General features: G+C 40.2%; 1 protein-coding gene across 2 annotated transcripts in view; it reads left to right on the forward strand.

Moving 5' to 3' along the window:
- The first annotated feature begins 522 nt into the window (after positions 1-522).
- The window catches only part of ADAMTS20 (ADAM metallopeptidase with thrombospondin type 1 motif 20), a 95,298-nt gene continuing 70,323 nt past the window's right edge, over positions 523-25,497 (forward strand). For both annotated transcript variants that reach the window (XM_051795360.1, XM_051795361.1), the window contains exons 1-4: positions 523-994; positions 1,324-1,670; positions 14,525-14,687; positions 17,217-17,476. In XM_051795360.1, coding sequence (XP_051651320.1) covers positions 904-994; positions 1,324-1,670; positions 14,525-14,687; positions 17,217-17,476 — 861 coding nt within the window. In that variant the 5' untranslated portion in view covers positions 523-903. The remainder of the gene's footprint in view (positions 995-1,323; positions 1,671-14,524; positions 14,688-17,216; positions 17,477-25,497) is intronic.

Here is a 25,497-nt window from a genome sequence, read left to right on the forward strand (position 1 = left end):
CTGGTTTCAGTAAGGCAGATAATCCACAAGCTCCATGCAAAGGATGCCGGGCTATCTGAATGCTGGAACAAGCAGCCTTATGAAGACTTTGTCCAGAGAGAACAACCGAAATGGGGGACCCGGAGTTAAAACAAGTCCCATCTGTCGACACCATGGTGTCAGGCTCTGCCTTGAGATGCCCTTCCTTCGTAGCTGCGTGGGGAAACATCTTCACCCCAGAGCTGAGGGGCAAGGGACAGTGATGGGCGGTGGGTGCGCGTGGGTGACACTGATCCTGTGGGACACTGACACCCCTGGATTTCACCGCGCGGCCTCTGCCGCTCCTGGGGGGAGTTCGGCGTTGTCAGGCTTCTCAAAAGACCACACTTTTGCTGAAGCGACAGCTCTCCGAGGTGGCAGCGCCGGCTGCCCCGCCGGGCGGAGCCGGCTGGATTGGGCCGAGCCCCCGGGCCGCCCTGCCCACCCCGGGGCGGGCGGGGAGGGGGCGCTACCCCGCCATTGGGCGGCTCGTGCCCCGGGGCGGGCCGGGCCCGGCCCGCGGTGGAGTGCGGGGATGGCCCCGCCTGAGGGTAGCGGGCACCTCCGCGCCGCCCCGCCGGCCGCGGGGGCAGCGGCACGGGAGGCGGAGGCAGGGACGGGAAGAGAAGGGCCGCCCTCGCCCACCTCGGCGGCGGAGAGGGAGTTGGGGGAGCGGAGGCGAGGGGCGGGAGGAGAGAGAGCGGGAGCGCGGGCGCGGTGCGGCTTTCCGCGGGCGTGTGCGGGGACCGCGGGGGCGGCGGGACACGAGGCGGGGCGCGGGCGCATGGAGGAGCGGCGCGGTGCGGGGCCGGCCCGGGCGGGCGGCAGGCACTGAGGCAGCGGCGGCCCGGGGGCTCTGCGGGCACGGCAGCCGCGGAGCGAGCCATGCGGGGTGCGAGGCGGCTGGCGGGTCTGCTGTGCCCCCTCTCCCTGCTCCTCACCGCGTCATGGGGAGTCCGCTTCCACCCGGGACAAGGTAAGCGAGCGGCAACAAAGGCGGCGACAGCCCTGGGGGTCTTGGCCTTGCGGCGTGCGCCGTGCCCCGCGGGGCAGCCGCCGTTCCCCGGTCCCCGGCGGGCGGGAGGAGGCAGAGCTGCCTCCCGGTGGCAGCAGGGCGGCCCTGGGGCGGTGGGGCCGGGCGGCCGCCGCGGGGTCTCGCCGGGCGTGCTGGCGGCAGCCCCCCGCCCCCCGCCTGTCACCGGAGCCCGGGCTGGCGCCACGAGTGCCCTGCCAGGAGCCGTGCGGATGCCAGCGAGGGGTTGCTGTGCTGCGGCGGCAGGCTGAGCCTCCTGCGCTCTGTTGCAGAGACCTTAGTGAAGCAGCTCTCCTCCTATGAGATCATCACACCTGTCCGAGTGAATGAGTTTGGAGAGGTTTTCCCGCACACGCATCACTTCAGAAGGAGGAAAAGGAGCTTGGAGGCACCGCTGGAGCCTGCTGCTTTCCGAACCCATTACCAGCTCAGTGCATACGGGCAGGTCTTCCAGCTCAACCTGAGTGCTGATGCGGGCTTCGTTTCTGCTGAGTACACGGTGGTGCACGTCGGCGCCCCGCAGAAGCAGTCCTCCCCTGATTTGCGCCACTGTTTCTACCGCGGTCATGTCAATGCCCAGGAGACGCACGTGGCTGTCTTCAGCATCTGCGGTGGCTTGGTAAGCATGTTGGTCACTGCTTCCTGTCTCCATTCATATTCTTCTCCCTGAAAGAAATGTAGTGGGATGCCTTTGCCGGAGAGCTAAGCTGGAAATTCTTGGGCATCGTTCCAAATAGTTGGTCATGAAATGTCTTGGCATCAGCAGTGTGCAGTCACGATGATACTTTTTTGGTGGGATATACAAATGCTGCTTTCAAAGGATCTGTTGCTGGCCAGTAATATAGTTGGTCGATGTAACTCCTAACTCCAAGAGCATTATAACAGAGGAAAAAGCATAACTTAGTAACACAGTAAGCTATTGATTTGATAAAATGATGCTGTCAGTCGGCATCAGTTATGTGTTCGTAGCTTAACAGATACTGTGATTGTGAGTGATGAATAATGGTGCTTGAGATGATGGGAGGGGAGCTAGCGTTGATCTTTTTTCTTCCTCTGCTTTCAGCAACACTGTAGAGGTATGTGGTATTCTAGAAAGTGGGAGCAGTGCTTTCTAAGTATGTTTCTGATAAAAGGGAGTGGGAAGCTTCCTGCTAACTTTAGTGGGAGTATGTCTATGAAATGCTTCTTAAGAACTGAATTGAGCAAACAAAACTGCAATGATATACATTCTTTACTTATCCCTTCATAAAATTTATTATGTCTTCCAAACTGATAATGGAGAAATAGTATCACATAACTGTCTATCAAAACAGTTGTATTGTGTTGCTGAATTTTATAATTTTTTGCCTGGAAGTCATGAAGACTCACATCTAGTGCTCTAGCACATCGCTATTTATTGAAATGCTGAGGGCAAGTCTGTGGGATACGCACACTGTAAAAATAGGATGTTGTAAATATTACTGAGAATTTAAGTTGAAGTTGTTCCATTTTTTTACAGTCACTCAGGAAAGTAAAGGTGTATTTTTGGAACCTGAAAACATCCAACTTTGTATTCTAGTCGCTTTCTACTAGCCTACAGAAAATAGAATGGAGTTCGTTGGATGTGTGCAGGAGCATTTAATATGTATTAAAAGAAGATGATACACATGATGAAAGAGAGAATCAGACATAACTTGTACTTGAGAGACACCTCTATCTTGTGCTTGTTCTTGGTTATTTGGGTATATATGACCTTGTCTTTGGGTTGAGGTGTGTAGACTTTGTCTAGTCCTTGGAAATTACTGGAGAAGTGAGCATCTGAGAACAGTAATTTTGTATTCATCTGAGTTTTGCCTATATATCGTGCTTTACAAACAACTGTCATTAGTTATTGACTGAGTTATCCAAAACCCAGTTCAAACCTATACTGAACACACGCTGTTGTACTAACAGAGAGAGTAGGAAAGATGAGGGATCACAAATATGGTTGGTTTTGTTTTATTTTTTCCATGTTTCATGTTTTAATAGTTGCTCAAATACCATTGGATTGAGAATAGTATCATACTTTATATGGAATAAATGAGAAGTTTCAAACCTTTCTTTTTTCTTAACCTTTTTTACCTGTTTGAATTCTATTCCTGTAAACCATTGTTCTTCATTACTTGAAGGGACCATGTGCACTGAAAACAATTTTTCTGAAAAACATGTACCTACTGCATCTAAAAGTTGTCTCAACTGCCTATTATTTAGCAATTCTCAAACTCTTCATCACAAGACCCTCTTCTTCTCTGTACCAGTTTGAATGTCTCACTTCTCGTTTTTCTCTCTCTTCCCTCCGTGGTCCCTCACTGGTACATTACAGCCTGCACCACTCAGAAATCCCTGAATGCTTTTAAACTGAGCCTTTGCCTCTTCTAGATGAGCCTTGTGAACTTTCACTGCAGCTTCCAGTTGGACTTTGTGTCCTCAGTCATTGCCTGATGACAAAGTGCCCAGCCTAAGCCATCAGCAAAGGCCTTTCTGTCCTGATGCTCCCAGGACCTTCTCTTAGCTCTCGTTTCACCTTTTGCCCAGGCGAGCACAGCCTTTGAGGGCATGCAGCATACCCAGCATTATGGCTCCTTTCTCCTCACTAATGAAGCTGGTGAGGTGTTCAGAAGAAGCCGAGCCCTGCATGGGTGCTGGTGCACTTTTGTGGGACATGCCTATAGTTTCCCAGGGAGGGGTTGTGTGGGGACAAAGAGGTGGTCATAGCCAGCTGGTTGCCTATAACTACACCGAGTGTCCTCCAACCTGACTCAGAACCTTCAAGCTTATGTTCTTCCTCATCCTCATGGATTCAAAGCAAATGTGACACTCATTGTGTGATTGCCAAGGGAGAAAACTTTTTTGGAGTTCAGAGAAGAATGGATGTGAAAAGAGGGAAATAGAGGCAGAGTGGAATTATCCTGTGAGATCTTGTCATTGTCCCTGAATGCATTGTCCCTGAATGCATTCCCCACTCCAAGATGGGGCTACCCTCAAAAATTAGCAAAAGGGTGTTTTTATTCTCAAGGTTTTTAAAATTTCATAGGTGCATTCAACAAATGTACCTGCAAAAATGCACCAGTCAGTTACTGCTCTTTTACTGAACAGTGCCATGCTTCATGAATACATCCAAACATTAAAGTCGGATTGCTGCTGAGGTAAGATACTATTTATTGTGAGCGAGACAGTAGGAAACCAGTGACTTGATAGTCTAGCATTATATTTATTTTAAGTAAATCCCTTCTTTTTGTAGATCTATTTTCCTTGATGCTGAACTTGAGCTTAGTGTAATGGAAGTTAAAAAAATATTGCTTTGAACTATTAGATACAATTTTGTCTTCCAGCTTTGCATATATAAGGCAATTGCTTATATTTGACCAATGCTGTAAAAGCTAGGGAGGAAAAAAATGACCTGAACATAAATATAAAGATATACAAGAAATGTAGCAATGGAATTTTAAAAATTGCTCTGGAGATGCACCTTAATCATCTGAAGTGAAACCAGGTACTTGTGTTCATTTTATCCTGTAGGCATCTATCCCCAAGTTCTGCACTACTTCATTCACAGCTTCACTCCTGCTTCTCAAGTTCCATATTTTCTGTTTTTGCATTCTTATGTTGAGTGTGTTCTCCCCCTCCACTCTGCTTTGCCTTTTCACCCTCAGTTAAGCCTTTTTCTGGTGCGCTACAAGCATGGACAAACCAGAGTACCCATGGAGCATTGCTTAATGGCTCCTGACACCCTGTGTGCAGCTTTGTTGTGTTACATTTCAGAGCATGCCCTGGGTTCAGGGGTGCAAATGGCACAGGGACGTTAGAAGGTCAGCAGGGAGTCTATAGTAATTGCAAGGAGGGAGTGTGTAATTAAGGAACTTTGGGATCCATCAAAGGCAGAAGGTCATTTGGAGTGATGACCTGGGTGCCTAGTTGAACATCTGATCATATACAGACATATTTCTTGAATCTGTAGAGTAATTTTTGAGATTTCATGCTTTATTTCACTTTACTTTCTTAAGTTCTGTATATTTTTTACTTTTACTGCATTAGTCAGTTATAGCTTTGTACAAACACAGGAAACAAGATCTGTTGGGGATGTCCCTGGATGCATGTAGAGAGCTAAAGAGAGCTCTCAAATGTTAGCCAGACAGCAAAATCAAAGAGATAAAAACCCAAAAGCTTAAAAATCATTTAACTTTTGAGAACATTATGACTTGCAAGTTTGTTGACAAATACAAGCAAATACCAGTGAATAAAATGTCTTAAAATAAAGGAACTGTCACCACTTATTACTAGAATGCACCTTCAATTCCTAGCAGGACCCTATCTACAGAAAGGGGTTTTTTTTTTTTTTTAAATCCTGAATGAATGCTACAAAAACAGTTTGTTCAGTCCTTTGAGAAACTTGGTGTTCTTTCTTGGGGGTTAGGAATATGTTGACTGATGCTGAGGATAGTTAAAATCAGTTATTGCGAGCTGGGAGGATGTGCCAAAGATGACTACTGTGAGAGAGGGAAAGGTAAGAAAGAAGGAAAAATGCATTGTTTTGGATGTATCATCTGTGGTATTTAGAGCAACTTCACACGTGCACTGACTGGTGGAAGTTAAGAGTAGAAAAGTACACATGAATCTCTTCTTGCATGGATTGCTAGCTGTCAGCTTTCTGCAGTCAGGGAGGGCAGGACTGCTTTGTTCTAATGTAGCTTTGAAGTGTAACAAGGTCTGTGCGACAAGTTCCTTAGCAGCTCAAGGAAGCCCCTTGGTAACACTCCTTTACTGCACATCAGACTTACTTTTGTCTGGAGAATGGCAGGAGTATGAACCTACGTGAGGATCTTCAGAATCCTCAGTAAAAGAGGTTGTGTTTATTTTTTGTTAATATGGGTCAGTGAATCACCTTTCTGAGAGGTTTTGAAAACAATTCTGCCTGGTACTATGGGTGGATACAGTGGTTCCTTTTAAGGAAAAGTAGGCAGTCCTGGAATTTCTTTTAATGAAATGTGATTTTTTTTTTTTAAGTGTTTGGTAAATAAAACCCCAAAAAACAGAGCCCAAGAAGCTAGTGTTAGCATAGCCAGCATTTATTTTCTTGTGAAGATCTAGTAGAGGTCACAGACTCCAGGTACTTGCTCCCCTGTTTTGTGCTTCTTAGTACTAATAACTTCAATGAGTGGAACAAACTACATTGTTTTTTCCAAGACAGCTTTAACACTTGTAACTGAAAGATATTATTACCTTGATGTAACTTAATGCTTTAACTTAAAAGCTGTCAGTTCAAGAAAGTTACCTTCTAAATCTGAAAGGGATTTTATCATTCAGGTCACATTTATAAACCTGTGAGCATCCATAAAGCACATGCTAGGTTTTTAGGTTTTTGTCCTAAAGTACTGATTCCAGCATAAACTAGGAAAAAAATCCTATGAAAATGTCAACTCAAGACAATCAATTCTTGTTTTAACAAACCAAGTCTTAATGCTAATGACTGGCTGATGTGAGGACTTCCACTTAGTGGTTCTAGTTTATCTTGTCATATAGGTATACGAGATGAGACTCCAGCCCTGAATCTCTGCAAAACAGGAAAAATTTCTGTGCTTCCATTGTAATCCTGTGCATTGTCTCTGATCAGCATGGAGTGGTTTCAAGTAAAAGGCTTTACTTTGCAGGTTAAAAATACAACGTTCTTTCTTTTTGGCTGTTGTCTTTGTATCTAAACAGAACAAAAAGTGACCAGGAAGTAGATTGAACTCTGTCTTTCCTACTTGCAAAAGGTCTAGATTAAGAATTTTGTCCTTGATTGTTTCATTTGATTTTCCTTTTTCCTGTTTTCTTCTGTTTGTTTATTCTTTTGCTCTTGACTTAATTTCTTTGGCAATTTTCATCTCATTTACTTTGGTTTGTGTTCCTGTTATTTTTTCCCTAGTATGTATTCTCACAATTAGGACCAGTTTTTAAACATTTCCACTTCTGTGACACTTGATCTAGCATTTTTCGACAAAAGTCCATTTTAATGACTGCATTTGTCTCCAGTCTTCCCAGTGTTGCCCTGATGGTCACAGAATGAATGAAATACATCTTATAATATTATCTCATCCTTTTTTAGCTTTGTTTTCCCACATATAGTCACTATACATATTTCGCATACATCTGAGAATGGATCATAACACTTGAATTTACTTGAATGTGATCCTGTATCCCAGAGTCAATTTCTGCCTGCCTGCCTGCTTGCCTTGGCAAAATCACTATTAATCACACAACTTGTTATAAAATAGTGAGACAGCTTAGATTCCCCCCCCTTCAACTGTTATAAAAAACCTGAAACCTCTCCAGTGTGTTTTCCCCAGGCTCTACTTTTCCAGAAAGTACTTCCACAGATGCTATACCTTCTCACATGGGCCAGCACAGATCAGCAAATACAGCTGGTAATTGCAATTGTAAATGGAGGAAATATATGGAGTTGCTGATTGTGCAGCTGAAGATCTGTCACAGAAAACATCATTATTGAAAGCAGTAGGACCTGAGTATGTGTCTTGCTGTTCACCAGTGGTTCTGCATGAATTGTCCTTTAAACAGACTGGGACCTGCTTATGTAATGTTTTATGTCAAGGGTGCTCAGCCATCACTGGCCTGACTTTTACCCACATCCTGTGTCTGGTGGCCTTCCTTCCCTATGGCTACTTGGGCACATTCTGTTTGCCAAATAAATGGTTCTGATGGCTGCAACCTGTTCTTAACTACTGCCTTTATAGTTTGGATGTATGTGACACAGGTGAGTTTGCTGGAAAGCTGTGGACAGCCACAGGAAGTTTGATTTACGTTTATACATATATTTACATATACACATGTTCATTAAACTTCCAGGAAGTACACAGAAGGTTCTGTGCATGAGTGTGTCATAGGAGTGTCAGGGGAGGGCAGAGGGACAACACACATGGCCCTTTGCTTTCACTAGGTGAGCTAAATTACTGAAATGGTGTGCAAACACTTTTTAGTTGGTTGGGGTTTATTTGCGTTTTTTTGTTTGTTTGTCTGAAATTAATACTTCCATCCCCAGGTGGCAGTCAACAAGTCAATAGTTAGCCATCATGTATCTTGGGAAACTTTGTACTCTTGGAAGAGAGAGGCTTTCCACATGAGGTAATGTATCTGTGGTAGTCTCAGTTCTCATTCTGTTTCAGATGTAGCCTCATGTAGAAAATGGCAAGGTTATGGTAGCAAAGCCAGACCCTGTGAGAACAGGTTATACCTTCTGGGAATGTACATATTGACAGAAGTACTCGAGGTAGCTTGAGCTTGTGTGGCTGACTAAGGTGAAAATCTAACCAGACTTTGTGTGTACTTGAGCAATAACTGCCTGATGGTGCTTGTGAGGTTGAAAGGATTATATAGAACTATTCATCTCCCAGTGAGAGGAAAAGGTGGTTCTGCATGTACTTGAAAACATCAAAACTAGAAAGTACTCTTTAAATGGAGATAAGTTGCAATTGTAAATTTGCTTGACATTATCTGAGATGGTCAAGGCAAGATGATATGATGGAGTTTCCTCCGGATTAAGAGTACGGATTGCCTAGATCTGTGGTCTATTGGAATACTTAGCTTCATGATAGTTTGTGTTAAAACCAACCCCTCTAAAAACTGAAAATCAAAGCCAACAACCCTCCCCCAGAAAACCGCAAACAAACAAAAATATCCTTTTATGTATATGTACGTTTTGGTTTGCCAGTCTCAATAGGTATTGCAGAATAGCTGCCTTTCTGTAATGGAATCTCCATGCATATAACTATGAAAAAACCTGTTATGCATATTTTTAGTTGACTTGTCTAACTTGTCCACTTTGAATTGTATATAAAAGTAAAAATAAATAAGTGGCCTCTTTCTCTTCCTTCCACTCCAATGAATCTTGTTAATTGCTGTGAACCTCTGATCTTTCCAGCTGGCTTTGAGATTGTTATTGTAACATTCTCTCAAGTTCTCTGCTATTTAGCCAGTCTCTTTTTGTTACAAATTGTATTTAGAAACTCCTGAAATACCGTTTTCATTAGGTTTCAGCCAGACTTTCTTGCCTAGAGTAGCTTTACAAAGTGATGTTCAGGGTACCTGTTGCCAGGTTTTATACTTCCTGCAAGAGTAATCTTTTCTCCTATGCGTTATTCGTTCCTGAGTGAAAGTAACTCAGTAAGGACAGTAAGGACACTGGATCCAGTGCTATGGTTATATAACGTGTGATGTAAACATAAAAATAGGTAAGATCTCTTTAGGCATTTACATGGAACTTAAATTTCAGTCTGTAAATAGGTAATTTTATTTAAGCAGTGATTAGATGCCTTTGCAGACCTGAATGCTTCCAAGCTTAGGTGAATGCCCCATTAATTCTTTTCAAGGTGTGATTAAGCATGCTAAAGGTGTGATTACTGTCAGCTTATGAAATCTTAACATCACAGAATTTGTAAAGAGATGTAGTTAGATCATAGTTAAACTTACGAGGAAAGGTGTTTTTGCCTATAACAAACTTCTAGCATTTTATTCTCTTTCTAAGAACTTCAAACATAATGTTGCTTTCAATCACTTCTGAAAAGGTGTTAGATATTTCTTCCTGCTACTTAGCTGGTGTATTATTTATGATTGTATTGCTATTTTCTTATTTCTCTTATGTTAGCTCTGGTCTTAAGAAATTAGCTTGCAGCCACTAGCTCTTGTTGTATTTCTAGCTGAATTATCTTCTAGTAGAAATACTTCTTCCGGATGTTGGCAGTGTACCATGATCAGATAGCCTCTAATACTTCTTTCTTTAGTGAACTAATTAAGCTATGCTGCTTAAGTCTTTAATTAGAAAACATAACAGTGAAGCAGGAAGAAAAAGGTGAAGGGCTTCTCACATCATTCAAGAGCTTTGAATAAACACGAGGGGGAGGGATGGAAGAGAGGAAGAGAATAATATAAAAAGAAGGGATTTTGTAATTTACTTTGACCATTAAAGTGCTCTTGCTGTAAACTACTTGCAGGTTTTTGAGTTGAGAAGCCATACCTTGAATATGTGAAAAATACTTGAGCATGGGAATAGAGCTTACCTGGAGGGGAGTCTGCTGGTTTAGAGTCATGTTTTCCAGAACTTCAGTTTTCTTTTAGAGTTTTTATGAAACCTTTTCAATTGTGCTGTTGGACATATTAATTCCTCATTTCTGAAACCTGCTATATATCCCTTATGTTTTCCATGCATTCTATGAAGTTGCTATTATACACAAAGATGTAATTTGTATATGGGCATCGTGCATTCTTTAACCGTAACTTCTGCAATATTTATTTCTATTGCTCTTGGAATAGAGCAAATACATTGATTAAGACTATACAGTTTTAAGCCACTTTAAACCACTAAGTCATACCATATATAGTGAGTAGCTGTGTTGATCCACTGAACCTTGATTTAATATAAAGTGTTTAACTCATCCATAGTATTTTAAATCCAAAAAATAAATTATCATTCTCGTGTGGGTTTTGTCATAAATTTCCTCAAATCTATGCATATTCATAGTCCTGGGTAGCACTCCTTTTTGGACCACTTATTTATGATGTGCAAGAGACTGTTTTCAATTTTGTACTCCACTTCTGCTGAAGAGGTCTTTTAAATTTACTTTTATCTCTTTATCTGAGAACAGAAATAGAATGTTACAGACAGATTTCTTGTTAGATAATTTGAGAGGCTGTAGTGGGTTGACCATGACTAGATACTAGGTACCCACTTAAGCCACTCTCTCACTCCCCTCTGCAACTGGACAGAGGAGAGAAAATATAACGAAGGGCTCATGAGTTGAGATAAGGGCTGGGAGAGATCACTTGCTGATCACTGTCACGGGCAAAACAGACTCAAAGTGGGGTTATTAATTAAATTTATTACTAACAGAATCAGACCAGGAGAATGAGAAGTAAAATAAATCTTAAAAACACCTTCCTCCCACACCTCTCTTCTTCCAACTTCTATCTCCTTCCCCCTAGTGGCTCAAGGAGATGGGGAATGTGGGTTACAGTCTTTTCATCACAGATTGTTCCTGCTGCTGCTCAGGGAGAGGAGTCCTTCCCTTGCTCCATTGTGGGGTCCCTCCCACGAGAGGCAGTCCTCCATGAACTTCGTCAGCGTGAGTCCATCCCATGGGCAACAGTTCTTCACAAACTGCTGCACTGTGGGTCACTTTTCCACGAGATGCAATCCTTCAGAAACAGGCTGCTCCAGCCAAAACCTGGCCATGCAAACCCAGTACAGAGGCATCTGTAGACGATAAGTAAATTCAGTTAATTTCTGATTTAATTTCCTAAAAATGCTTTGGCTCCTGTTTCAGCACTCTGCCTCTGTTGCTGAGTACATGTAAGTGACTTTATTTTGTTTTACTAGAAGTATTTTTCATTTGGATCTCATAGCCCTTTTCCTTTTGCCCCCAAGATGTAATAGCTCTATTGGTGTAATTAGCACCACGTGAAGTATCACTTTCATGAATAGAAGATTATAAACAGACAGTGTAGCTGGTGACTGAATTTTTGTAGACCCATGTGTTAGGAAAATGAGGAGCTAACCATGTATAGCTAATCAAAATCCACTTTTAGTTTTCATAGAGAAGTTAAAGGATTAGAATTGGTGGCTTGAAGTTCAATGTCTTCTTGGATTTTGAATGACAAATATCAAATACCTTTCTTAAGATAGAGCACTGCTTATGTTTAACCTTATGTTTAACCTTTGCTCTTTCTCACATACAACGTAATGAGTTCTTCTCAACTTGGATAGTGTTGTGGTCTACTGGTGAGAGGCCTTCCTAACTACTGCTCAGTAGTAGTAATTACTTCTTTACCTGTACGTTGTTGAAGAGAAGAGAATTCATTGAGGAAAGAATGAAAGCTTGTTGCCTTATATATTTTTCTCAGCTATTTCTTCCATACTTAAACAGGCAGTTGACCCTGGGATACTGTGTGAGAATCAGTGGGCCTGACTGAGCAAGTGAGGGGAAGCTTGACTCCATTTTTCTAAAATAGTTATCCCAAGTATTTGTGAGGGTGGACTCTCCAGTCTCGAAGATGTTCTTTTATCGTCTTGTATTAATCTTTTGATTTAAAACAAAAAACTAAGAACAATTGTGAGGACATGAAGCATAATAAAGGATTCTTCCCTTCCAGCTATCTGTCCTAACTTTTTGATCTGTAAATTTATGGTGTGTTATTGTGAATTTTCAAAGTGAGGAGCCTCAGTCAAAAACATATGTCCTAGTGTTTGGGGGTTTTACCTCCTTTGTTTTTTTTCCCAGAGTGAAAGTGTAGAAAAATAATATAGCCGTGTTCTTGCAGTTCATCTTTTCCAGTGGAAATCTGATATTTTATTCTGGAAGTTGAGTTTAGTTTAAAATGTAGTACAAACTCTTTCCTTTTTAGTTCTGGGCTACTATTCTCATAATCTTTGTGTTTGTTGTAGCTGAAACCCTTTCTTTGTAAAATCCAAAAGTCTGTTTATTGGAAAAGCCATTGAAGAAACAAATTCAGAATATCTGCTCAACCTATCTGAAAGAATAGGATGGAAGTAAAATGTACGTGTGAAATAAAGCAGTAGCAATAAAGTTCTTACTTAAATCTGAAAGAACGTGCTTTAAATGTGTGTTGTCTAGAAATAGGGTTTATGGTATGTCAGGAGAAAAGAATTAATTAACTTGTTAGTGTTGACCAATAATATGGGGTCAAATTTATGATGTTTTGTTTAATGGGACTTTAATAGTGTATGTAATAAACACTAGCATGAATCTTAGCAGCAAGAATTGATGCTTTGTCCCTGAGTGGCATGCTCTTGTCTGTCCCTGTCATTTTTCCCCTAAGGTTGCACCTTAGGACTAACTGACAAGCTGTGTCATGCCTGTTTTCCCGATGCCCTTTCCAAGGAGACACATGGTGTTCTCAGTACACTCGGACTGCTGTCCTCTACAAATTGCATGTCCTGGGAACACTGGATGTGAGAAGGCTAAACTGAATGTAAAAAGGATCTGGCATGAAGAGTACTTGCAAAGAATTTAAATGAAGCTGAATGAAAAAAGTGCTTCTATGAGTTAGATTTAAACAGTCTTGAAGGACTGTTAGATTTAGATGTTAGTTATAACTCTATGAGTTAGATTTAAAAAGTCTTGAAAGGAAAATACTATTTAGCTGTGTAGTGCAGAGGATCCATCTGTGCTGCGTTTACAGTATCTTTAATAATGTTATGTATCAGGCAAGATTACAGATATTCTGACACATGCCTGAAGCCTAATAGACTCTTAAACAAAGAAAACTGATAACTTCTTAGAAGGATCCCAAATTCAAGGGATATTAGAGTTCCAGTACAGTATCCTGGACACTAAGGTAGTCTGCAGCAGTTTTTAAAAGACTTAGTAGCTTGTTTTAAAAAAAACCCTTCTCATTTATCCTGCTCTGCCACTCTCTCTATAACCTGGAGTTTCAAGGTTAACATGAACACCTCATCTCTTAAAGCATATTACATAGATTATTGCTCTTATCTTATTGGTCAACATGCCTAACTGGCAAAACATCTGCCAGGATGCAGTACAACTACTCTCTTGAGATGCTTAATTGACTAAAGTGAGAAAGTTGCTAAAACATCTGAAAATAATTTGATGACATTCTTACACGTGTTTTCCTACTCATGGTCTCCTGAAGTGAAGTTCTTAAACCATAGGAAACTATAAATTTGGTTAGAAGTGCAGTGAGAAAGAAGCAATTCTGTTTTAGGATTTCATAATTAAAAGGATTATGGGGCAGGGGGTTGGGGAAAAGGAGCTTAATTTTTGTTCTTTTTCTTTGTGTATGTGTTTTTGTTAGTAATCAAGTTCTTTTGGTTCCCATTACATAGTTAATGTGTGTCTGAGATGGGTGGGGGGGGTGTGTGTTGGGGGAATCAAGGAGAAAAACCCTTTAATGTCACTGTCATCTTTGAATTCCTGGTACTCGTTTCAAAGTCTTTAAAAAGAATATCAGGTTAACATTGTTTCTAATTTATGAGGAAAATTCAATTTTAGAAGAAAAATATTATATAAATTACGTTAAGGACAGAAGGCAACAAATCAGTCCAGAATTTGGACAGCACTCAAATTCTGAAGTTCTTGATGGCCTCTGCTCTCCTTTGCAGCGTTCTCAACTGGTCCTGCTTGGTTATACCTAGTTTTGCTTTATTTTTGTTATCCCCTTTGTTTCATTAACTCTGTATAGTGATTATCTGTGATCCTTTGTTAATATGCAAGATAGTCTGAGTTACCCTGGTGGGACAAGTCTCTGAAAGCAAAATTCTCTTCCAGCTTCCATCTCCAGTGCCCACTGAGGTTTCCTCTGTCTCACATGTAAATGTATTATCATTAACTTCAAAATATTATCATAAATAATTTTTATTTCAATGAAATTTATTTTTATATCAGTATTTTTAGTGGAAAATAAATCAATTACTTCTCTTACTTTCAGATGGGCATCTTTAAGGCACATGATGGTGAATACATTTTAGAACCTCTGATGAAAGCAGATGGAGGTGAACATGAAGATGAACATAACAAACCACATCTAATATACAGACATGAAGAACTTAAAAAAAAGTACCAGAAATCTCATAAACCTTGTGAAGTTTCAGGTATAGTCATACTTTAAATTTCATTGTGACTTTTTCAAATGTCAGATTTTTTTTTTTTAAAAGTGGCAAGATTTAATGTTGTAAGTAATATTTCTCCAGATTGTTCCATTTGAACCTGCATATTTTTTTCACGTGGGCTTGGCAGGTCTCCCTTTTGTTTTGTGTCAGTGGCTAATTCAAAAGTAGGACAGAATGTACATATAAAAAAAGAAATCATGATATTGCAAGAACTTCTCTGTGGGTTTGATTTTTCAGTGTTTACATATGGGACAATGTAGATGTAAGAGTAGATCCATGGAAGTTGTTGCTTATATTCACAAAAGATAATGAACTTATTGTAAGTCTAACAGATAGTACAGGGCATCTGTCTTCCTTAATAATGGAAGTATCTAATATTACCCATTAATGTAGAGTTTTGTCTTTATGAGTATTTTAATAATTTATTCATGCTACATTTTAATAATATTTAGTTGTATTTAAAATAGAGTGGAGTAATTTACAAGCATATTATTAGGATATGTGACAAGTGAATGGTTGTACTGTCACAGATTCACAGTATATAGGTTAATTATAATCATGGCCCTCTGATTATTACCTGCTTCTGGTTTCCAGGTTGGTAGTGATGAGGTTGAGAAGTCCTAGGGCAATCAAAAAGCACTTGAGGGCACTGGGACAACTAGCTGAAGGGACAGGATCCCAGGTGGTGTTTTTCCCCCTCACTTCAGTGGCAGGGAAGAACTTTGAAAGGAACAGGAGTACCCGCCTGATGAACAACTGGCTCAAAGACTGGTGCCATCCTTGGAATTTTGGCTTTTTTCGATCATGGGGTGATTTGCCTGGCACCAGGCTGGAGACAGATGAGGTTCACCTGTCTAAAAGGGGAGAAGGATTCTAGCCCGTGAGTTGGCAGGCCTGACTGAGAGGGATTTAAACTAGGTTTAAAGGGGGAAGGCAGTAAGACCAGGCTCACTAGAGATGAGCCTGGGGATGTCATGCAAGTGCTGGGGGTGGAATCAATAGCCCAGCTGAAGTGCATCTACACCAGTGCATAGAGTATGGGAAACCAATAGGAGGACCTTTGTGCAACAGGAAAGCCATGTAGTCACCATCACGGAAACATGGTGAGATGACTTACATAACTGGAGTGTTACCATGGATGACTACAAGCTCTTCAGAAAGGACAGGTGAGGAAGGAGAAGCAGTGGCCTGGCTCTGTACATTAGGGAGTGTTTTGACTATATAGAGCTCAAGGATAATAATGATAAGGTTGAGTGCCTGAGTAAGAATCAGGGGGAAGACTAACAGGGCAGAAATCCTGGTGAAAGTCTGTTGTAGATCACCCAATCAGGATGAAGAGGCAGATAAAGTACTCTATAAGCTGCTGGCTGACATTTCATGAAACAGAAACTCAACACAGTGGAGAGGAGGCAGTCTAGGACGTTCCTGAAGTGTGTGGAAGATAACTTCCTGACACAGCAGGTAAGTGAGCCCACCAGGGGTGATGTCCTCCTAGACCTGTTGTTTATGAACAGAGAAGGGCTGATGAGAGATGGGGTGGTCAGAGGCTGCCTTGGGCATAGCGACCATGAGATTGAGTTTTTGATTCTTTGTGAAGTAAGGAATGGAGTCAACAAAACTTCTACCTTGGATTTCTAGAGGGAGGGCTTCAGCCTATTCAGGACACTGAGATGTTCTTTGGCAGCTACTTTTTAAGAAGGAAATCTAGCTTCCAGAAAGACAGTGGAGATTTGTTTGGAGGGGGCTAAAGTGTCTAGTTAACTGTGTAGTTTCTGAAGAGTAGTGAGAATTCAGGTATGCTTCTCAGTTAAGTATTTTTATGTGAGCTGTTGCTGAGGTGATTCTGAAAAATGCATGGATTTTATGTGTCAGGCATCAGAAGCCTCTGGTGGCTGGACTATACAGTGTTATTGGAAGTATTACAGTACTTAGTTTGTATATTTCCTTTAGAACCTGATCCTACATGATGAATATTTCCAAAGTTGTCAAGGAAGTCACTGACAGTTTTTGATGGGTACTTGCTTATGAAGTAAACTCCATATTTATTTAAATATGTTACATAAATTTAAAAGTCAGTAGGGACTTGAATTCTGGAGTTGGGCCTAGTTTGTTTTGATTCGTTCCATTGGTGCCAAAAGTCTGTGTGTAAAAATATGTTTTGTTTAATTAACTTGCTTCCTTTGTTGTACTGCTTAAATTGTAGTGCTTTTCTCCTTCCAGCCTGCCTGTTTGGATTATACTGCATTCTAGGAACTTCAGAATACTCCTGCCTTATAACTAATTTTTAACAAAGAATCCATTTATGATAGTACTGTATGAAAATGTACAAGACATCTAATTTGATGTTCCTATTACAGTCTTCTGTTTCATATTTTATTTTTTTTTTTAGTTCTTGCACTGTTTCTCTTGGAAATAAGATCATAAATATAAGTTTGCTTTGTCTATTTTGGGAAGGTCTCTGCCTCTAGGTTTAGAAACTGCATTTAACAGCAAATCTTTTTTACTTTGCAGATAAAGAGTTGAAGAAGAGCGCTTTATTGCGTTCAACCTTCAGCAGTTTAAATGAAGAGAGCAGTGTTTTACAGAAGTCTCTCGGTTTAAAGTATGCTTTAAATAACCTCTCTATAGAGGATGGTGGCAATCCACATTCCAGGAAAAAACGTTTTCTCTCCTATCCAAGATACGTAGAAGTGATGGTTACAGCTGATGTCAAAATGGTTCGTCACCACGGGCAGAATTTACAGCACTACGTACTAACACTGATGTCAATAGTAAGTAAACTCTAGTTCTTAAGTATTAACAATTTCAATTATTTCTGTTCCATTGTTTTCTTTTCTGCAACTGTCCTGTCTTCCAGTTTGACCAAATTTTGTATCAAAAGAAAGACATTCCATAAACATAAATAAAAAAGTAGGGCCAAAATTTCAGACTGTGAATCTTTTCGGTTTAATGCAGTGTCTAGGTGAAATGATGTGACTGATTTCCTGATTTTCTGTTGCTTTAGAAGAATTCTTAAGCTTCAGTGAGTTAAATGTATGGATTAATTACAGCAGACAGATGTTAAAAAGCATTGTGAAAAAAATGCTTGGTTATAGTAATCCTAGTTTTTCAAGTTTTCAAGTAATTTCAGATTAATATGGGTCAGACTTTGAGTTGGCATAATTTGTTTGTGATCTTTCTGTAGTAAATTCTTTTTTGAACAAAAAGTCATTACTTGTATTGATTCAGAATATAGTACAATAAGCTCTGTATAATCAAAAAGTTTATCATAACATCTGTTGAACCATGGCAAAAGCCATGCTAACACATTCTGCATTATAATTGTTTCTAGATTTCTATCTTTACATCTATTCAAGAAGCTTAATTTATATGAGACTGCATCTACCTTGGGGCTTGCAAATTAAAGCACCTGCCATATGGGTGTCTATACAGACATCTGCTTTATAGACAGCTATTCACTTGACCAGTTATAGATATCTACTTTTCAATGGACACAATAGCTCTCTAGTTTTCACTGTGATCAATTAAATTGCTTCATAGAAGTGCCCAGTGCCATTTAAGAAGCCACAGGGCATCTGACTTGGCCTCAGCTGCTTCACAAAGCTCAGAATCACAGAATCATAGAATATGCTGAGTTGGAAGGGACCCACAAGGATCAACTAGTCCAACCCTTAGCCCTGCACAGGACCATCCTCAAGAGTCACATCATGTGCTTGAGAGTGTGATCCAGTCTTTGTTGCCCTCCTTTGGACACTCTAATAGCTTAATATTTTTCTTATGTTGTGGTGCCAAGACTGAACACAATATCCAAGGTGAGGCCACATCAGTGCAGAGTGAAGTGGAACAATCCCCTCCCTCGACCAGCTGGTGATGCTTTGTCTGATGCCAGCTTCAACTCCAGTTGAGCTTTGGCTGCACAAATGTTCTCCCTACAGCAGCAAGCAGCGTCTCTGAATTCTTACCATGTCACTTGACCTTACTTCCACTGGGCTTACACCTTCCTTTTTGCTGTATTTCCAAGAGAAGATCCCTGCTCAGCCAAGCTGGCCCTCTGTCTTGCCTGCTTGACTTCTGACATTTTGGAATTGCCTGCTCCTGTGTCCTTAGGAGGTGATGTTTGAAAAGTGACCAGCACTGACGGACCCCAGCACCTGGAAAAACATTTTCCTGGGTGACCTTACTTACTAATTCCCTGAGCAGCCTGAGGTCTGCTCTCCTCATGTCAGAGTTGAGATTTTGCTGACACTTTTCCTCCTGTCAACAGAGATTTTAAACTCGATCCTTTCATGGTCGCTGTGGCCGAGATGGCCACCAATCTCCACTTTGCTCACAAGATCCACTCTGTTGACAAGCAACAGATCAAGGAGGGCATGTTTCCAAGATGGCTCTCTTAGGACCTGTTCCATAAAGTTGTCATTCAGGTTTTTTAGGAATCTTCTGACCTGGGTTGTACCAGCTGTGTGATGCTCCCAGTTACTTTCTGGCAAGTTGAAGTCCCCCATAAGGACAAGGGCAGTTGACTTGGAAGTGTCTCTTCGTTCCTCAAAGAATAATTTGTTGGTGTCATTGTCCTGGCTGGTAGGTCTGTAGCAGACTCCCACAATGACATCTGCATTATTTGTTTGCCCCTTGATTCTTACCCAGAGGCTCTCAATGGTACCATTGCCAGCTGTGAGCTCCATACACTCTAACCCCTCCATTACATACAGTGCCGCCCCTCTGCCTCTTCTGCCCTGCCTATCCCTCCTGAAGAGCCTGTAACTGTCCATCAGGGCACTCCAGTCACAAATCTCATCCCACCGGGTTCCACTTACGCCAGTGATGTCAAATCTCTGCAAGTCTCCTGTAAATGACAAGTCATAACTGCCAGTTGTGTATAGGTGTCTGATAACCTATATCACGTGAAGGGATGCTGGATAATACGCAGTTAGACAACTCACCTGAATTCTGCTTGCTCTAATATCTGCATATCCAGCTGATGGCAGTAGAGGTGCTGTCATCTATTACACAGATGATGTAGGCACCTAAATGTAGAAGATGGAGTTTCATTTTATTGGTTTATAAGAAAAATAATTATACTTTAAGGGAGATTAGCATACTTTAATTTTATTAAGTCTTCTGAATTTTTCTACTTCCAGTGGTGTGAAAGTCTGAAAGTTCATGTATTACCAAAAAAAATCAGTACTGAAAGTGGTTTTTTCTCTTTAACTTATAGTGCAGACCGAATTTGGAGTTCTTTTAGAAACAAGTGATCCCAAAGATGCCATTTTTTATAGGGACTTTTTTAATAAAGAGCTGTTCCAAGAAACAAAGTAAAGTGGTCAAAACATTATTTTAAAATGGAAGCTGTTTTTTACAGTACTTTACAATAAGATGAAATAGAACATTTATGATATCATTTTCATAAGGTGTTATTGTGGTTATAGGTAATGTAATTCCTGGATGTGTTTTTTTTAAGAACAAAACATTGTTCCTGCATCTGTAGCTGTTGTACATTCCACTACAATTCCTTACAGTGCAATGTTTCTAGTCTCTTTACTTACATAATTGGACTTCTAGGTAAATAAGAGAAACATTGTATAATTGCTGCTATAGAGAATCAATATATGAACTGTTTTTAATATCTAGTATTTAACATATACTGTATGACTGAAAGAACACCAGCTCTTTGCTAAAAAACTTACAATTTAATTCTTATGGTTACCTATCTGTACTGTAAAACTAGGGTTTTACACTTGCTGCTGGCTTTGAGGTAATAGCATATGATAAAACACTACCTCTTTAGCATGAATGTAATATCTTTGACTACCACTCCAGGTGGTAAGATGTATAGCTTGCATCTTCTGGCAGCTCTTATTAACATGTATATCTGCTACTTCTGAGTGTAATCTTCAAACAAAAATTTCTTAAGATGTCTTTTATAGCAACGTTGAGCTCCTACAAACGCATATTTTAAAAAAATATAAAATCAGATCTTAATTCTCAAAGATTTTCTTTACAGTTCAGTGAATTCTACCCCCCTCCTTCTGCCCCAAAGAATACGTATCCCAACTGATCTCCCTTCTCCTTGAAGCATTTCAGCAATGTCTTGGAATCAGAATAATTGGAAGTCATTGGGTCCAACCCTCTCCTCGCATATATATTGTTTTTTCAAACAAATCAAATAATGCATATACAAATCAAATAATGAATATACAGTCTTCAGTCTCTTCTCATCCTTCTCCTTCCCATAATAATTACTTTTCAGTAAACTAGTAAAAAAATGTGAAGGATAGGAAAACAAATGACTACCATGCTTTGCTATGGAATCTGTATTAGAATTTATCAGTATGCAGGTGGGTCATTTCTTAACCCACAGCCTCTTAGTGTTTGAAATAAAAGCATTATTAGTCTTATTCAATAACCCCTAAAGGAAAGAAATGAAACTATTAAATTTTATCGTTTCTACCATTATACAGATAGCTTTGATTATTGAATTTAACTGGTATTTGTGTCTGGTCAAGCAACTACTCGTGTTATGGGAAATTGTCAGGTTGCTGGCATTTTAAGTGAAACAAGCATTATACTCTAGTCTTGTAATAATTCTGAAACTTTTAAGGTTATTCAGTTTTGGCTTGGATTTTAAAGAAACCTAAAAACTTTAAGCATATAAATCCCATTAAATTTTAATGAAACTTAGTCATCTAGCTCTCAGAAGAACCTTTGAAATCCTGGCCCATTTTTCTTTTATTTTCTTTGAGGTTTTTTTTATCAGTAACAAAGCCACCAAAGTAAACTTGCTGCTCTTTTGTGAGTGGAAAATAAGAACTGAAATATACTGCTAAATATTTTTAGGGTTTTAAGTGTCTTGTCACTCATCCAATTCAACCTGAAAAGGCTTAACTCTCAGCATGCAAGTAATCCCATTGAACTGGAACTGGAATGCATTTTCTAATTTCTTTAAAGTTGCATAAATGTTGGCAATATGAGTATTCACATTATTTACATTATGTCTTGGAAATATTTACTGGTTCTGATTGAAATATTCCATGTATTTTGAATTACATACCTTTGCTGTAGGAATTTATAAAAAATTTTGTATTGAAATACAATAGAGAGTGGCATTATTTAATGTCAAATTATAAATAAAATAATAAAGAATTCCGTGATTGCTTAACTTGCACTGTTTTTTTTATTGTTCCTCCAAGTGTTGTATCAGCAGAACAGGCAGTAGGCACTGCCCTCATAGATTTAGTATCTGGAAGACTTTATCTTAGACACACTATCTTCTGGAAGTTCAAGGCCCCTAACATGAAGCCTTGATCATAGCAACTGAAGTAATTAAATAAGACACTGGAGTTTACTATAAAAGCACCAAAACCACCTCCAGTCTGGTTTCATGAGACATTCTGAGGTACTATCCTCTTTTTCTGTATCAAGTACCTGATTATTTAAGTACTGTACTGCTTATATAGTTAGTTTGGTAGTAAAAAACTACTTGGTCTGTTCTGAGTCTGCTTGCAGCAAAAACTCTGTAGTCTTTCCTTTTTGAAAAGAAATCATGATATACAAAACCACCTGTGGTGGGGCTGTGATGACCAGCTCAGATCATGGACTCGGCTGACTGCCTAATCATGTGAGTGCTAAAATTGGAGTATGGGTGGGGGGCGGCCATGCATTCAAGGAGAGGACTGAGACAGCATCAGTTTAGATCATCTAATATGCAGTGAGACTGTGGAATCATGAAAAGGTGTAATATCATGGTAAAATAGTACTGTTATGATATGGTGTTATAAGCTGGTGGGTTTGATTTTCATCAAGACAGATTCCTGACTTAAACTGCACGTAAATGGCTTTGACTGTCCATTGTTTTGTTCACTGTGTAGTCTTTCAGATCTGTGCAAATGAAGCTGCCGTTGAAGGACCTTGAAATAGTTATTGTCATTTTAGTAATGTTTTGTGACTACCATCATTTACTGAGATGTAAAATGTAAGGTAGTGAGTAACAGGTCTTAATAAAAATTTTTCTAGTTGTAGCCTTGTTTATACTTTTTTTTTTCCATTGTGACAGATAACCAGCATCATTGATCATTAAATATTTTCTGTATGGAATGATCTTGTGCACCAGTGTGCTGCCTCCATCATTAAAAACAGCCCAATAATTTTGTCTTAATATATATGGAGTGAATTTAAATAACGTTCTTATGCTTTCTTTGCAGGTCATACTATGCAACAGTTAACAGTTCATCTTTCCAGAGCACTCTGGAAAAACATAGATGCATACTATCATTTAAGACTATTTGGCATTACTGATTCTGCCATATAGTCATAATTTAAAAATAGTCATTAGAATTGAATAATTTGTAGGTTAATAATTTAATTTATATGACTAACATCTGAAAGACAATTAATATTGTTGCATTCAAAATTTAGAGATGAGTATACTGTTCCTTGCATCTGCTACTTGGACTACTAAGGTTCTATATTGCCCCTTTTTTGCTCAGATTAGTGTATTAGTACTAATGCTACAGGAATGTTCTGTGCTTTTCATCTCTCATATAGTAAAATCTAGAAAACCAGCACAAGACATTTATTTCTTGGCTTAGGCTCTATACCTTATGTTTCTTCTGTGTATATAAAACCACATGATCTTGTGTATTTGATATGGTTAAAATGAAAGTGGGTATTTGTTTATGCACTAATGACTGTACATAACTGAAAGCAATTATTTTCAAAGTGTTTTTCATATAGAATTCTCTGAGCTAGACTTCTTTGGCATATGGGTATCTATGTGAATATAAAAAATGCCTACTATTTTTTAAATTGTGACTGTCCTTGTATTCCAGCTCCAGGGTGCCTGTATATTAAATGTCATAATGATACATGGCTACATCTTGCGGTCCATCAGGTAGTACAGAGGTGATAGTGTGCCCAGGTAGCTCAGAAGGCCAATGGCATCCTGTCTGGTATTAGAAATAATGTTACCAGCAGGACGAGGGAAGTGATTGTCCCCTTGTACTTGGCACTGGTGAGGCTGCACCTCAAGCATTGTGTTCAGACATTATGGTGTGTGTCCAGGGAAGGACAACGAGGCTGGTGAAGGAGCTGGAGCACAAGTCTTATGAGAAGCAGCTGAGGGAGGTGGGGTGCTTTTTTTCCCCTGTAAAAAAGAAGACTCAGAGAGACCTTATCACTTTCTATAACTACCTAAAAGGAGGTTATATTGAGCTGGGGGTCAATACTTTCTCCCAAGTAACAAGCAACAGGACCAGAGAAAATGCTCTCAGACTGCACCAGGGAAGGCTTAGGAAAAATTTCTCGATGGAAATTTTTTTGGCTTTACTACCATTGGAACAGGCTGCCCAGGAAAGCAGTGGAGTCACCATACCTGGTAGTAGCTTAGGGACAGGGTTTTCTGGTGGACTTGGCAGTATTAGGTTAATGATTGAACTCAATGATCTTAAGGATCTTCTCCTACCTAAGTGATTCTATGAAATCTTGCAGTATGTAGGGAGGCACATACTTGCCCATCTTTATGCTTCACTGCTGTTAGTACTATTTACTGTGGTTTTAACCTAGGTACTGGTGGTTGTTGTTGTTGATTAGATATTTGATGATTAGACAAGTACTTGTCTCTATGACTTTCTCCTAAGTAGTACAGGGTTCAAGGGCTGTTCCTAAGGCGAAGCCTTGGTACTTTTTAATTATGACAAAGGTCTTGCTCTGAGCTATTTGGGACCCATCTCGTGAAAAATGAACCAAGCAACACTCATGTCTTTCTCTGAGTAGCTTCTAGTGGCTAGAGATGCTTGACTATGGTTGTATCTTGTGAAATGCTCTTTTGAGGTAGTCTGTTTCAGATACTGAAAGGAAGGATACATTGATATCTGAGCTGTGCATGATGGCATTTGATATGATCTGATTATGGCCGTGGTGCATATTTTCATCAAACAGTTGTAGATGGTAATGATCATGGCTAAGTCATCGTTTGCTGAGTTATTGCAATATTAAAGGGATATCTTTGCACCCATCTCAGTCACAAGAAAGAGCATAGGCATTTCTGATAAGTTGTGGCTTCAGTCCAGCCAGCAACCAATCCCCACACAGCCGCTCGCTCATGCCCCCACCAGGATCAGGGAGAGAACTGGAAGGGTGAAAGCCAGAAAACTCATGGGCTGAGATAAAGATGGTTTAATAGGGAAAGCAAAAGCCACACATACAAGCAAAGCAAGACAAGGAATTAATTCACTGCTTCCCATGGGCAGGTAGGTCTTCAGCCATCCCCAGGAGAGCAGGGCCCCATCAGACTTAACAGTGACTTGGGAAGACAAACACCATCAATCCAAACCTCTTCTTTCTCCTTCTTTCCCCCAGCTTTTTATACTGAGCATCATGTCAAATGGTATGGAATATTACTTTGCTCAGTTTGGATCACCTGTCCCAGCACCTCCAAATTCCTTGCCAGCTTGGCAGTGTGAAAAATGGAAAAGGCCTTGGCTCTGTGTAAGCCCTGCTCAGCAATAACAAAAACATCTGTCTGTTAGCAACCCTGTGTTCAGCACAAATCCAAAACACAGCCCCATACCAGTCACTGTGAAGAAAATTAGTTCTACCCCAGCCAAGACCAGCACACAGGGTGACTCAGCCTTTAAAAAGGATGTATTCTTTCTTTCTACCTTCACTAAAGCATTCTACTAGGTGTCATGTGGAATGTCTACCTGGTTAACTCAAGGGATAGTATGTTGAGGATGACTTGGATGAGGGGACAGGAGATGATCTAAAACTCATAGTGGAAAAAATGGTAACCCCGAGA

The sequence above is a fragment of the Manacus candei genome, unplaced genomic scaffold, assembly GCF_025592945.1.
Source record: "Manacus candei isolate 608988 ecotype Guabito, Panama unplaced genomic scaffold, ASM2559294v1 h1tg000043l, whole genome shotgun sequence".
Classification (NCBI taxonomy): domain Eukaryota; kingdom Metazoa; phylum Chordata; class Aves; order Passeriformes; family Pipridae; genus Manacus; species Manacus candei.